This window comes from Hyaena hyaena, unplaced genomic scaffold (assembly GCF_003009895.1).
Source record: "Hyaena hyaena isolate Hyena2069 unplaced genomic scaffold, ASM300989v1 scaffold_27, whole genome shotgun sequence".
NCBI lineage: Eukaryota > Metazoa > Chordata > Mammalia > Carnivora > Hyaenidae > Hyaena > Hyaena hyaena.
In genome coordinates, this window is record NW_024080659.1 from 3,258,200 (window position 1) to 3,271,504 (window position 13,305).

General features: G+C 57.1%; 1 protein-coding gene across 1 annotated transcript in view; it reads right to left on the minus strand.

Moving 5' to 3' along the window:
- Position 1: 1 nt before the first annotated feature.
- Positions 2-13,305, minus strand: part of LRRC75A (leucine rich repeat containing 75A) — a 45,895-nt gene continuing 32,591 nt past the window's right edge. The window contains exons 3-4 of the mRNA XM_039227277.1: positions 3,784-3,899; positions 2-2,025 (exon numbers count right to left, since the gene is read on the minus strand). Of these exons, the coding sequence (XP_039083208.1) occupies positions 1,488-2,025; positions 3,784-3,899 (654 nt within the window). The 3' untranslated portion in view covers positions 2-1,487. The remainder of the gene's footprint in view (positions 2,026-3,783; positions 3,900-13,305) is intronic.

The window sequence follows — 13,305 nt, forward strand, 5'->3', positions numbered from 1 at the left end:
GTTGATTCTTAAAAATGTGTATTTGGAGAAAACTTTGATCCCTGCTGTTAGGTATGAGCAGTCCGGGTATTGTCAACATCTCTCCGGGCGGTCTTAGCTGTTGCCTCTGTAACAACTTCAGACTCTAAGGGTAAAAGTTCCAAAGCATTTAAGGCATCAAACCTTTGATTCAGTCTCTGTTGCCCTTGGGCCATGTCCTCCCGCATAGCCTCCACCTCATGAAGCCCAACACTTTCCTACACTACCCTTGGCCAAAGCTGTGAGTGGGGTGGGCAAGGCCCCATATCTGGCCCTTAACCTGGCCCCTGGCCTGCTGCCTTCGTGAGTGGGCGTCCTGCCCCGCAGTGAGGCCCTAGGCTTGTCGGGCTGTGCTTCCCCGCTGTCTGCCGTTTGCCTGAGCAGCTCTGGTCACCATCTATGGGCTCGGAGGGACTTGAAGTCTATGCCTTGGATATAGGCTTGCTGTACCTAGAAGGGATATTTAGCTGGTAGGCCTGGAGTAAAGAGAAGATCGGGTGAAAATACGTTTGCTTACTCCCCTTGGGAACCTCTTTCTCCCTGTCTTTGTGGGAGGCATAGATCCCCCAAGAGTTTGAAGTTTCATCTCATGATCTTGGTTTTTTTAAGGAGCTTCCCATAGGTATTGGGAGTGTGCTCCATATCATGGGTCACTTGTCTCTGGGAACTCCATGAGAAGAAATTCAGGAGAGAGACCCTTAAAATACTTCCAAAGGGGCTTGCACACTAGCAGCGCGAGAACCCTAGCAAAGGGCTGGTAGACTTTGGCTGGGGTGGGGGTGATGGTGCAGCGCTAATGGGTGGGCCTTTTTATGCATGCCGGTACGTGTAGGCCTTCTGGGACGCTGTACTGAAGGGTGTGGGGTGGCTGGTCCTTGAGTGGGCCCCTGGCCCCCCAAGTGGAGGTGTGGGCTTCGGAAACGGAGGCTGAGGCGGATGGGAGTGCTTCCTCAGCCCCCAGGGCTTTACAGGGGGGGAGGTAGACCCGACATAAGGATGGAGACTAGGCTCTTGGTGTCTCTGGGCAGCCAGTGCCTCAACCTTCAGCCAGGTGTTAGGGTGAAGATTCCAACCTGCCTGGAGTGGGGGGCACACATCTGGGCTGTCAGGTAGCATCTGGCTGGACTTTGCTTCCTATTTCTATCAGGAAATAGGAAGTTAGATGTAGGGCCAGAAGTACATTCTGTTCCTGGGGGTAAGTTCTTACATTAGGGCAAGGTTTCTGCATCTCCAAACAGACTGTACCCACAAATCTGCCAAGGAGGCTTTCTCAGGAGCCAAAAGGCAGAGGAGATTGGCGAGGGGGCAGTGGAGACCAATATGAAGTGCTAATCAACCCCCTTTCCAGATGCTACAGCCTGGCTCCCATGGGTGGGGCTGCCCAGGCCACTTTTGGGTGACAGCCTGAGGCCCCTAGAGGGACGCCTAGCCTGCCTCAGTCATGCTCCACCGGGCCCCCTACTTCTGTGTCATGTCTGAACTGTGCCTACGCTCTCCCTGCCTTCGAGGTCTTCGGCAGGATCCCGGGGGCCGCCCCCCGGGTCCTGACCCGCTGCCCCATCCCGGGCCTCCTCCCCGCCGCCCGGGCCTTCGCCCAGCTCCAGGATGGTGGGCAGGTGGCCCTGCTTCGGGGAGCGCTTGCGCAGGCTGAGCAGGAAGGGCTGGGGCAACGAGAAGATGTCCACGTTGTTGCCCAGGTCGATCCACGTGACGTTGGGGAACTTGCTGGGGTCCTTGAGGGTGTCGGTGAGGTCACGCAGCAGGGCCCGCGTCAGCCGGTTGCCGTTGAGAGCCAGCGTGGTGAGGCGGGGCAGTGTGCTGAGCGCCGGCAGCAGCTGCACCACCATGTCGTCCGTGAGGCCCGTGAAGCCCAGCTCCACGCTGTCCACCTGCTCCCCGCAGCGCTGCAGGTAGCTGGTCACCCGCTCCAGGTCACGCGAGGTGAGCGGGATGCCGGACAGGTCCACCGTGTTGTCCGGAGGGTTCCCGGCCAGGACAGCCTTGAGGCTGAAGGGGAGAAGGCGCGAGCAACGTTCAAGCGAGGGGCGCAAGCCTTTTCCCGGAGGCGGCGGTGGCCGCCACCACGGGGCCACCTCCTGCCCTGCGACAGCAGAGACGGGAGAGACCAGGCCCGCGGGACCCCCCCCCCCCCCCGGCACTGCCTCCCGCCTCAGCCTGGCTGGGCCTGGCCGTCCAGAGCTCAAGGAACCACAAGGGAAAGAAAGGCCCAGACGTTCTGGGTGCCCACAGTGCCTGCGTTTGCATCTTCACTCTTCTTCGTACTCGTGTGACCTTTAGTCACATGACCTCTAACCCTGGGCCTCAGTTTTACCTGCACAAATGGAGCTAATCGAGTACTCCAGAGCTGTTATGTGAAATAAGGTCATAGACACAGAGCATTTAGGACAGTGCCTTGTACATGTGAGTGCTGATGTTTGCTACTGTCGTTTTTACTTAGACTGAGCTTCCTGCTTCCCCAAGAGGGTCACAAAGTCTCCTGAGGCCTCTTTTTCAAGACAGTCTTGCCCACAGGATGGGGGGAATCCTCAGGGAGAGCCCTATAGGACCGCAGGTAGGGGTGAGGCCCAGGGGCTCTGCGCCTGGGGGGCAGGTAGCTGCTGACTCCTGGAGGCTCAGGGCTCTGCACCCCCTCCCACCCTCCATCATCTGCTACTCCTTGCTCTGTGGCCAGAGCTCCCCACTTCCGGTACCCCAGGCGAGCCCCGGGGCTCCAGCCGGGGGAAGGAGAGGAAGGTGGAGGGGGCTCAGCGGGGTTCAAGAGCATATGTTCATATCAGCAGCCCAAGGATCACAGCTTGGGCTTCCTCTCGGCAAAACGACAGAAGTCCCTTTCCTTGGGATCTGAAGCTGGAAGGCTCCTAGCGGCTGGGTGATCGTGGCCAGTCAAATGGCGACAGTAATATCCCCTGCCTACAGCCACTGACGAGTCCTTGAAACAAGCAGTGACCTCCCTCTAGGAGCTCAGCTGCCTGGATGAAGACACTTTGCTGGGGGCAAAAGAGAAACTTAGCTTAACATTATCCCAACCTGGAGGATCCTGCAAGTCTACTTCCTTTATCTCAGCTGCCCCAGGACCTATGCTGGCAATCAGACCCCAGGCTTATGGCCCCCGATGTACATCTGAAGGGTCTCATGACTGAGGTTTTATTAAACGGTAATAAATGGCGTCCCCCTAGCAACAGCTAGCCCCCCCCAGGGCCTGGAAACCTTGCTTCCAAAATTCCTTAGAGACTTACTGTATCATGGCCCGCTCCCAGCCTGAGGGTATATAATGAATTACCCATCATGACCTCCATGCAGCTCTTCCTACCCACAGGTCCTGTCCCCATGCTTTAATAAAATCACCTTTTTTTGCACCGAAAAGACGTGATTCGCGTTCTTTCTTGGCCATCCGGACCACCCCGCCATCACCCCAAAACTTCATCACCCATATTCCTCACACCAGGAATTAGAAAATCCTCCTGTCCGCCTCCCCACCCACCCCTTCTGAATGGGGCCTACTCCCCAGCTCCCCACCCACAGACCGGGCTGCTCCCCGCCACCCTGAATTCTCCTTCAATTTCATTTCCTTCAGGCACCTTCCAAGACAATCCCTCCGGTCCCAGCTCCTCCCTTCGCCCCTGGGAGGGAGTTCTGTGTCGCACAAGCCCAGCCAGGCATGGCTTCACTTTGGGCTACCTTTGGGGGGGGGGAGCGAGGCTGGGCGGGGGCAGGGCGGCTCCACATTGGGCGACTGAGACTCACCAAGCCTGCGGCTTCCTCTTCATCAGCCCCCGGTGCCGCCTCCACTGGGAGTGGGGGCTGAGGTGGTAAGTCAGCTGCCTGCACAGCTTCTCGGTGGCCCCCAGGGCGTCGCCTTCCTGCAGAGACAACCACAGGCAGGGGGGCCTGAGTCGCAGGAACAGGCAGGGGGGCCCAGGCCCTCACCTCCAGCTTCTCCTGTCTCCAATGGAGAAGTGCGGGCCGAGGGAGGCCCCGCTCTGTTGGCTCACAGTGGGACCCCCTTAGCAGAGGGCAGTGGGTGCAAACAGATCTGCCTAATGTTCTCGCTTATGTGAATTCGTTGCTATCACAACAACATTGAGATTTATAGAAAACTCTGAATTCCAGGCAATCTGACAATTGACCAGAGAGCTGAGTGCTGGCTGACCCCTTCAGTATTCACCGTGGTCCCTGCCTCTCCCCAACGTCCAGGGCCATTCCGCTCACTCATTTGCTCAACAAATGCTTACTGAGCACCCCCTGGGTGCCAGGTAGTTGTTCCAGGAGCTGAGGATACAGCCGTGAACAAATGTTCCCGCACTGGTCTTTCACATAGTAAAGATGAAAGGGAAGTATGGTGTCTCGAGGGAGAAAATGTCAAAAGTGGGAAAATAAAAGAATGAGGAGGCCAAGCCTTTCCCAGCCCAATTCATTCATCTACTCGAATCTATCTGGACAATCAGCATTTTTTTTTAAAGCAAGCTCTACACCCAATGTGGGGCTTGAACTCACCACCTCAAGAACAAGAGTCACATGCTCTACGGACTGAGCCAGGGACTGCAGGCCCATCAGCATTGGAGTTTGAAATAATTGTCCTGAGCTGTGTCCCACCAAAGTTCTTAAATTTGGGTCCTAATCCCAGGTACCTCAGAACGTGGCTGTATGCAGAAGTAGGGCCTCTGCAGAGTAAATACGGTAAAATGAGGTCAGGTGGGGCGGGCCCCCATCCAGCATGACTGGTGTCCTTATGAAAAGAGATCAGGACACAGACACGCACAGAGAAAATGTGAGGACACAGGGAGAACATGGCCATCTCTAGGCCAAGGGGAGGACTCAAGAAATCAACCTTGCCAACATCTTGACCTTGGACTTCCTGCCTTCGGAGCTATGAGAAAATAAGTTTCAGTGGTATTTTGTCCTGGCGGCTCTAGTAAACTTACCCTGGGCTCAAGGGGCATCAGAGAGATGCTAGAGAGACGCCAGCTCTGTCCCAAGGGAAGTCAACTCCACAGACGGCCACCAAGCCCTGGGGAATGAGGGTCAAGAGAGTGTGCCCCGGTCAGGCGGCCCAGTACTAAAAGTCAAGAGCCAGCAAGTGCCGGGACTCAGATGCACACCCACGTGCGGAGAGCAACATGGATGTGGTGCAGTTCAACCGCGAACCCGGGACCTGAGTGCCTGGCGTGCTGTGAGCGCTCAGTCAAGGCCAGCTTGATGACTGACCACCATCGCTCTGCTGTGGAGACGCAGCATATTGAGTCATTAAGAGCACAGACTCAGACCCAAATCAGGCGGATCTGAACCCTCACTTTGTTCCCTCCTCTGTGACCTCAGGCAAGTCACTTGACTGTGAAGGGATAACAGAACCAAACTCCGAGGCCATTTTGTGAGGATGAAACCAGTTGTCACTTGCAGAGGGCTCTGACTGTAGCTCAGCACAGGGCTCTCCAGGAAGGCTCACAGTAAAATACTGTGCCATCCTGAGCGGTCATCCACTGATGCCTGATAGGTTCATGATTTTTGCATGGAGAGAGGAAACGAGGCGTCTCTGAGTGAGGAGGAAATGTGTGCAAAGGTTTGGGGGGGTGAGGAGCATTACAGGGGCTGGAGCACGTGACAACCTGGGGCCCGGTCACTTCTCACCACCTCCACGGCCATCACTTTGGTCCAAGCCACTGCTATCTGTCACGTGGTTGGCTGCACACAGACATTATGCTAGGACTTTCTGGAATCCCCACAACACTCCGGAGCAGAAACGCTTTCATTATCCCCATGTTAAAGAGGAAGAAACTGAGGGCCACAGAGCAGAGCTGGGGCTGATGGAAAGGCAAGACAAAGAGACCTTGGGGGCAGGAGACAAGAGAGAGAAGAGGCAGGAAAAGAGGGATGCTGAGTGTCCAAATCTGAATGGGGATTCAGGAGACAGAATGGAATCGGTTTAGCCGGCACCTCTGGTCTCTGGTTCTCCAAGAACCTCACTTGCTACTGCCTATGCCCGTCTGATAAACAGACGTCACCTGTCACTTCAGCTGATTACACCTGCAAACCCCCGGACTGCGTGTTCTGATTCCTAGACTTAGTTTTTTGCTGAGCCTCGTCAGACGGGTGTGTGGGAAGGGGAGCAGAGGAAGCGCGCAGGGGCTCCATCAAGGGACAGCAGCAAGGTCACGTGTGCACTTTGAGACTGTCCCTCTGACAGAGCGATCGGGGGTGGGGGCGGGGCGGAATCGGCTTCTCGGGGTTTGGGGGCCCGTGGAAAGGGCTGAAAGTGATGGAGACCTCCACACTTGCTTGACCTTGCACAGGGCGGAGAGGGTCTGCGCTAGGAGGGGATGAGGAAGGGTCTGGGCTTTGGGCTTGGGAGCTGGGTGGAAGGCAGGGGGCTCCAGGGGAGAAGGGGACGAGGAGGCAGGGCAGGGCAATTGTCCGGCTCAGTGGAACATCTCCTGGGAGATGCTGTTGGATCCGTGAGGCTGGGGCTCAAGACACATTCAGCACATTCATCAGCCTCTGATTAAAGCCCTTGGCCATGGACTAGGGTTAGGGTTAGGACACATCAGACACAGAGGGACGGAGAAGGCACACAGCCATGAGCACCACGGAAAGGAAGGGTCAGCGGGACTCCCGTGAGGAGGCTCGGCCAGAAGAGGCTCAGGGTGAAGGCCACCTTCGGAGGCCAAAAAGAGAGCGGAGGTGACAAGGGAAATGGTGCATGGAGAGAGCTGTGGTTCTTCACTCGGGGCTCTTGCACACTGGCTTCGCCAAGGAGCCTTAAAAATCCCTGCTGCTTGGGGCTCACCCCCAGCACGGGTCAGCAGCTTGCCTGCGGGGTTATTTCAAAGCAGGTGATTCCCCTGTGTCACCAAGGTGGAGAAGCACCAGATCCAACGCTTCAAAGACATGGACCAAGTGGGTGGTCCTGCTTCACTCCTGGGACCACCCCGGGGACAGAACGTTGTCACTCTCCCACAGCACCTGCTCCAAAGCGGAGAACCGAGCTCCTCAGCCTGGGCTCCTCTTCCAACCACCTCCCAGGGTTTCCAAAGTCCAGGGCCAGCGGCGGGGCCTCGGAAGGAAGAAACAAAGAGAGGAAAAGGCGGCAAGGCAGCCGCCGCGGTGCGCGGACGCGGCCACGCGGGGGCAGCTGCGTGCAAGGCGCGGCAACCGGGGGACCGCGCGCGGCCGTTCCCCACCTGGGAGACTGAGCAAGCCCGGTTCCTCGCCAACGAGGACAATGCATACGGCCACCTCACCGCTGATCTGAGACTCCGCGCGAGCCAGTGTCCTTCCAGAAGTGAGAGCTCCCCTCCGTTTGTCTGGACCACGTAAGCAACAGCTAACACTTGTGGGCGCGTGCACCGTTCGGCGTCACCCCTGCATTGTACGCCCCACCTCGTCGCAATGCTGCAACTCACAACCCTCCTCTGAAACCGGCGCTACTACAATCCCCACTTTACAAACGAGGGAACGGGGGCTTAGAGAGGTGGAGGAGACTGGAAAGCCCCACAGCTTGTAAGATGGAATGGGGACGCAGAGCTCGCCTCCGAGGCCGCCCTCCCGGGGATACATTTTGCTTTCGGTGGGTTCAAGGGGTTTCTCTCATTTGCAACCACAAAAGCAAGCCCATCTCACTTCCCCCAGCTCCGTCCCTCTTCGAAGGCCCCTCCCGGCCTCCCTCCCGCCGAGGACGGGACTAAGCAAGGACTGGCCCCGAGCTGGAGAAGTCCGGAGAGGGTGGGGGAGGGAGAGGACGCAAGGAGAGGGAGGAGGCAACGCAGGAGGAAGTGTCCGTTTCTCCGTGTTTCCAGAAGCAGCTGCTTCTCGATACAGAGCAGCCACGCGCCCCTGGTGCAACCTTGACCGAGGAATTTGAACATCAGCGCCGCAAAGGAGCGGGTCCGCGCGCCCTGCACCCAGCACCGCGCGCCCTGCGGGCCCCTTTCTGCTGGTCAAAGTGGTGAGGCCCAGCGGCCCCTTTGTGCAACCAGACCCCATCCCAGGCTGCAGCCGATTGGTCCAGAAGCGGGCACAGAGCAGAACGCAGCCAACCAGCCGTTTCCTGGAGACGGGACACACCCCCGTCTCCTCCCAGGGCTGGACGCCCTCCCCTCCCCGCCCCCCCTCGACGGGCAATCTCGGGGCCGGGGAATGGAGAGTGGGGCGGGGGCGAGCAGAGAGGAGGGATGGAGAGATGTCTGCGCCGCACTATGGTTCTAGCCCCGCCTTCCATGCTTGGCTGTCTCTGGGCCCCAGAGGACCCCTCCCAGCAGGATACATTCTCTTCCTAGTTTGAGGCCGGCGAGCTGGCTTCGGTGACTTGCGACAGAGTCCTAACCCACGCCCAAGGCTCAAAGGCGGTTTGTGGACTCGATTCTGCAGCTCTTCCTCCCGCCCATGGAGAAGGAAGAAGGAAGGAGGGGGGCATGGTGCAAGTCAGGGGTGACAGGGCACTGCAGGGTGGGGCGGGGCTCCCGCAGCGCCTCTTCCCGCCTGACCCTTGCCCCTGACCCGGACCCTGGGGGAGAACCTGCCAAAGATGCTTAAGACCGATGGCAGTCCCCTCCAGGAGGGGGTCACAGTACCCCGACCCTGCTCCACGCGTCTACTGTCAGGGTGACTCCCCCCTGTCATCTTGGCTGCCCCAGGCACCTTGGTGTGCTCCCCGAGGCCCCAAACCAGCACAGCCCCCCACTACTGCAGCCACACGGCTTCCCTCACTCATTCATAAATTCATTCATTCATCAAATATCCACGGTCCTTCCTACTATAAGCTGGGCGCTGCTCCAGATACCGAGTTCTGGCTTTTCTTCCCGGAGTCCATTCTCTGCTCTTCTCAGTGCCTGGAAGGCTGAGCCTATGGACAGCACCACCGACCCTCATGACCCGGCTTCCAGTTGGGTTCAGCTAACGAGTGATTGGAGCGAGATCAGAGGCCAGGAGGAAAGCTCTGTGTCTCAGCCTACGTGGTAGCCAGCCTCCAAGATGGCCCCCACCGATCCTGGCCTCCTTTAATTGCCTCCTTTCCCAGGCTCCTTCCACACCCCATCAGGGTTGACCTGGGTGATCAACAGAATGTGGCTAGGTCATAAAAGATAATGTGGCATCTGCCTTGCTCTTTCTCGGATCACCTGCTCTGGGATAAGCCAGCTGCCACTTTGGGAAGAAGCTCAAGAGGTCCTACGGAGAGACCCATGTGGCAAGAACTGGGGCTCCTGCCAACAGCCAAGGGATGTGCCCTCTGGGAAGGGGGTCTGCCCATCTCTGCCAAGCCTGTTGACGCTTGCAGTCCTGGCCCCTGTCTTGAGGGACCCTGAGCTAGAATGACCTAGTTAAGCTACAGAGACTGCACAGCGGTTAAATGTCTACTCTCGCCAGCCACTAAGTTTTGGCGTCATTTGTTTACACAGCACCAGAAAAATACAACACGGGGGCACTTGGGGGGCTCAGTTGGTTAAGCCTCCGAGTTCAGCTCAGGTCGTGATCTCACGGTTCGTGGGTTCGAGCCCCACGTCGGGCTCTGTGCTGACAGCTCGGAGCCTGGAGCCTGCTTCCGATTCTCTGTCTCCCTCTCTCTCTCTCTCTCTGCCCTTCCCCCACTCATACTCTGTCTTTGTCTCTCCCTCTCTCAAAAATAAATAAACATAAAAAAAAAAAAAACAAAACCACATCATGGCCCTTTCTGTGGTAACAGCTTCCTGCTGTTGCTCATCTTCGGGCGTCCCAACATCTCCTATTGGTTTCCTCTCTCCAGCCCACAACCCTGGAAATAGTCCCATTATTAAAACCTCTCAAAAACTCACAATGGAATGTGTCACCCGCTTCCCGCCAGGGCCCTTCCCAGTGCAAGAAGGAACAGTGAACGAGACAGACGCCATGTCTTGCCCCTTTGGAACTTCCGTTCTGGTGGGGAAGGCGGACGATGTGTTAGCTCACAAGTAAGTAAGCCAGAGAGGCCTTCGGAGACCAGCGAGCGAAATACAGCAATGAACGGCCCAGAGGCTGGCCAGGAGGGCTCTGTGAGCTAGGCTGGCCCAAGGTGGCCCTGGAGAGGACCCAGCCGGGCTGAGTCTGAATGGAGGAGAGGGCAGGTGTGGTCACCAGGTCCCAAGTCGGGAAGGATCCGGATGCTCTGGGAACAGAGAGGAGGCCCACGTGGCTGGAGCAGAGTGAGCAGGGCGGACATGGAGGTAAGAGATGATATAGGAGATTCAGGCGGGGGCCAACAAGGAGTTTGGACAAACTAGGAAGCAACACCACACGGAAGGTGCTCAGCGAGGCACCCATGTGATCCAGGTTCCCTTGTGGATTACTCTCTGCTTGTTTCCAGAGCACAGAGGGTGGGAAGGAGGCAGGAGTGGAGGCCCAGGGTCCAGTCGAGGCTCGACCAGCAGCTCTGAGAAGGACGTGGGGACCAGGAGGGCCTCGGAGAGACCTCAACACATTGGGGAATGAGGGCTGTCGAGACAACATGGCTGCTGGTCCCAAACCCCCTTGGATCCACTTTTCCCAGCTTCGTGCCCCTTCCTTCTCTGGTGTGTCTCCGCCTGGATAGACCAGGTAAGCCAGCGGGACAGAAGGGCCTGGGAGCTTAGGTCCCAGGGGAGCCCTGTATGGTTCCAGCCCCTGGTGCCTCAAGGGACCAGGCCAGGGGCACCCGGGTGGCTCAGTCGGTTGAGCGTCCAACTTCAGCTCAGGTCATGATCTCACAGTTTGTGAGTTTGAGCCCCGCTTCGGGCTCTGTGCTGACAGCTCAGAGCCTGGAGCCTTCTTTGGGTTCTGTGTCTCATTCTCTCTCTGCCCCTCCCCAACTTGTGCTCTGTCTCTGTCTCAAAATTAAATAAATGTAAAAAAAAAAAGGGGGGGGGAAGCAGGCCAAAGCCATGGCCTGTTTTCCCCGGGCACCTCCTCAGCAGATCACTGTCCACACACCCTCATTTTAGCGTCTGAATGTGGGGAGCCTCATGGTCGACAGGATGGGAGAGATGTGCGGGTTGGGAGCTGGGGCCCAGGGAACGAAAGAGTCTCCAAATTTTCCCGCTAAGTCATCTGTGCTTCTAGTGGAGGAGGGGTGGTGACTCAGGGGCACCCGGGCACAAATGTCCAAGAGGTGGGTGACTTCTGAGTCCGAAGCTGAGCTGTAGATTCATCAGCACGCAGTCATGGGCGGGATGGGGTTCTGCCTGTCCCCTCCCCCTCGGGACAGGCCCAGACCCACTCCTTTGCCGGGGCCCAAGCCCACATCCGGCTGGGACACAGGTTGAGAAAATGGATGGAATGCATTCGAGGGGGTTATCTTAGTGGTGGGAAGGGTCAGATGCTTCGCCAAGATTGGACCGAGAGGGGCTATTTCCTTTGTTTCGTCTCACAGCTGAGGGAGACGCCCCCTCAGCTGATGGTCTTGACATCTCTGTCTATAACCTTAAGGCCCACCCTCGGGCTGATCTGAAGTTCTCAGATGAAAAAGAATGAGAAGTCCTGGCCAGTCCCCAAGGCAGTCACCTATTGGGGTGGGCGTGGGGGATGCCCTTACCATCATCTTTGGGGTATAGAGTCAGGACCACCCACCTCGGCCTCAACCAACGGGGGGGTGGGGGGGTGTTCCTTCCAAAGGGCTTCTCCCGCCACATGGCCTTGGGTACAGGCAGGGGAACCAGCCAGGCTCCTGGGCCTTCGACAGGGCTGACATCACTGGCTGGCTCTTGGAACTCTGGAAACCAGGGGCCAGACCCTTGTTTTCCAAGACGCTGAGCCCACTCCCTACCTCCGTGTCCCTCAACTGACCCGCTGGGCCTGAGCACCCTGCTTGGCACATGGTGGGTGCTCAGTGACTAACTTACACTTTAGCTGCAGTGTACAGGTGCTTGACCATGACAGATATGCGGCCATCCTTCTCAAGAGTCATTTCAGCCACAGGTCTACAGGAAAGGGTGTTGTTATGCCCTGGAGGAAGATCAAGTTCAGGGGTGCCTGGGTGGCTCAGTTGGTTAAGCACCAACTCTTGGGTTCAGCTCAGGTCATGATCTCACGTTTGTGAGATGGAGCCCCACATTGGGCCCTGGGCTCCATACCAACGGTGTGGGGCCTGCTTGGGATTCTCTGCCTCCTTCTCACTTTGCCCCTCCCCTGCTGTCTCTCTCTCTCTCTCAAAGTAAATAAATAAACATTAAAAATAAAACTTTAAGGGGCACCTGAGAGGCTCAGTCAGTTGAGCATCCAGTTTCAGCTCAGGTCATGATCTTGTAGTTCACGAGTTCAAGCCCCACGTCGGGCCCTGTGCTGACAGCTCAGAGTCTGGGGCCTGCTTTGGATTCTGTGTCTCCCCCTCTCTCTGACCCCAACGCCACCTCACTTGTGCTGTCTTTCTCTCAAAAATAAATTTTAAAAATTTTTAATGAAAATAAAAAAGATGAAGTTCAGCTAATTAAGTGACCTGAGAAAGCTACACCCATGTAGTGGACTGAATGTTTGTGTCCCCGACCAACTCAGATGTTAGACCCCATCCCAGTGCGATGGTGTCTGGGGTTGGGGCCTTTGAGGGGGTAAGTAGGATTAGATGAGGTCATGAGGGTTTTAGGAGAGCCCAGCAGGGTGCCCAGGTAGCTCAGTTGGTTAAGCAACTTACTCTTGGTTTCGGCTCAGGTCATGATCTCACGGTTCATGAGTTTGAGCTCCATGTGGGACTCCACTGTCAGCCCAGAGCCTGCTTGGGATCCTCTCTCTCTCTCTCTATCTCTCACTGTCTCTCCCCTGCTCACACACACACACATACTCTCTCTCTCTCAAAATAAATAAATAACTTTAAAAAAAAAAAAAAAAGAAGAAGAGACCAGAGAGCTAGTTCACTTTCTGTCTGCCACATGAGGCCACGAGAAGGTGGCCCAGAACAGGGCTCTCACCAGAACCGACCATGCTGGGCGCCCTGATCTTGGACTTCCAGCTTCCAGAACTGTGAGCAACACATTCCTGTTGTTTATAAGCCACGCAGTCAGTGGTAACGTGTTGTAGCGGCCTGAGCTAAGACGACCCCAGTACGGGCCCTGTGGTTCCCACACGGATGGACGGGATGGAGCTCGGCACAGAGGAGAGGGCCACCTCACCTTCCCGCCCCGTCCGGTCTCCTGAGGTCTGGCGTGGCGGGCAGGAAGGGAGGGAGGGGGGCGGGTGCTCAGGTTGTCCCCGCACAGGCCCCCCTCCTCCGGCTCCCATGCACCCCTGTGAGCCCCACTCGAGCCCTGGCAGAAGCTGTTGGCAATTGAGGGACACTGCAGAGATCCTGAGCACCGG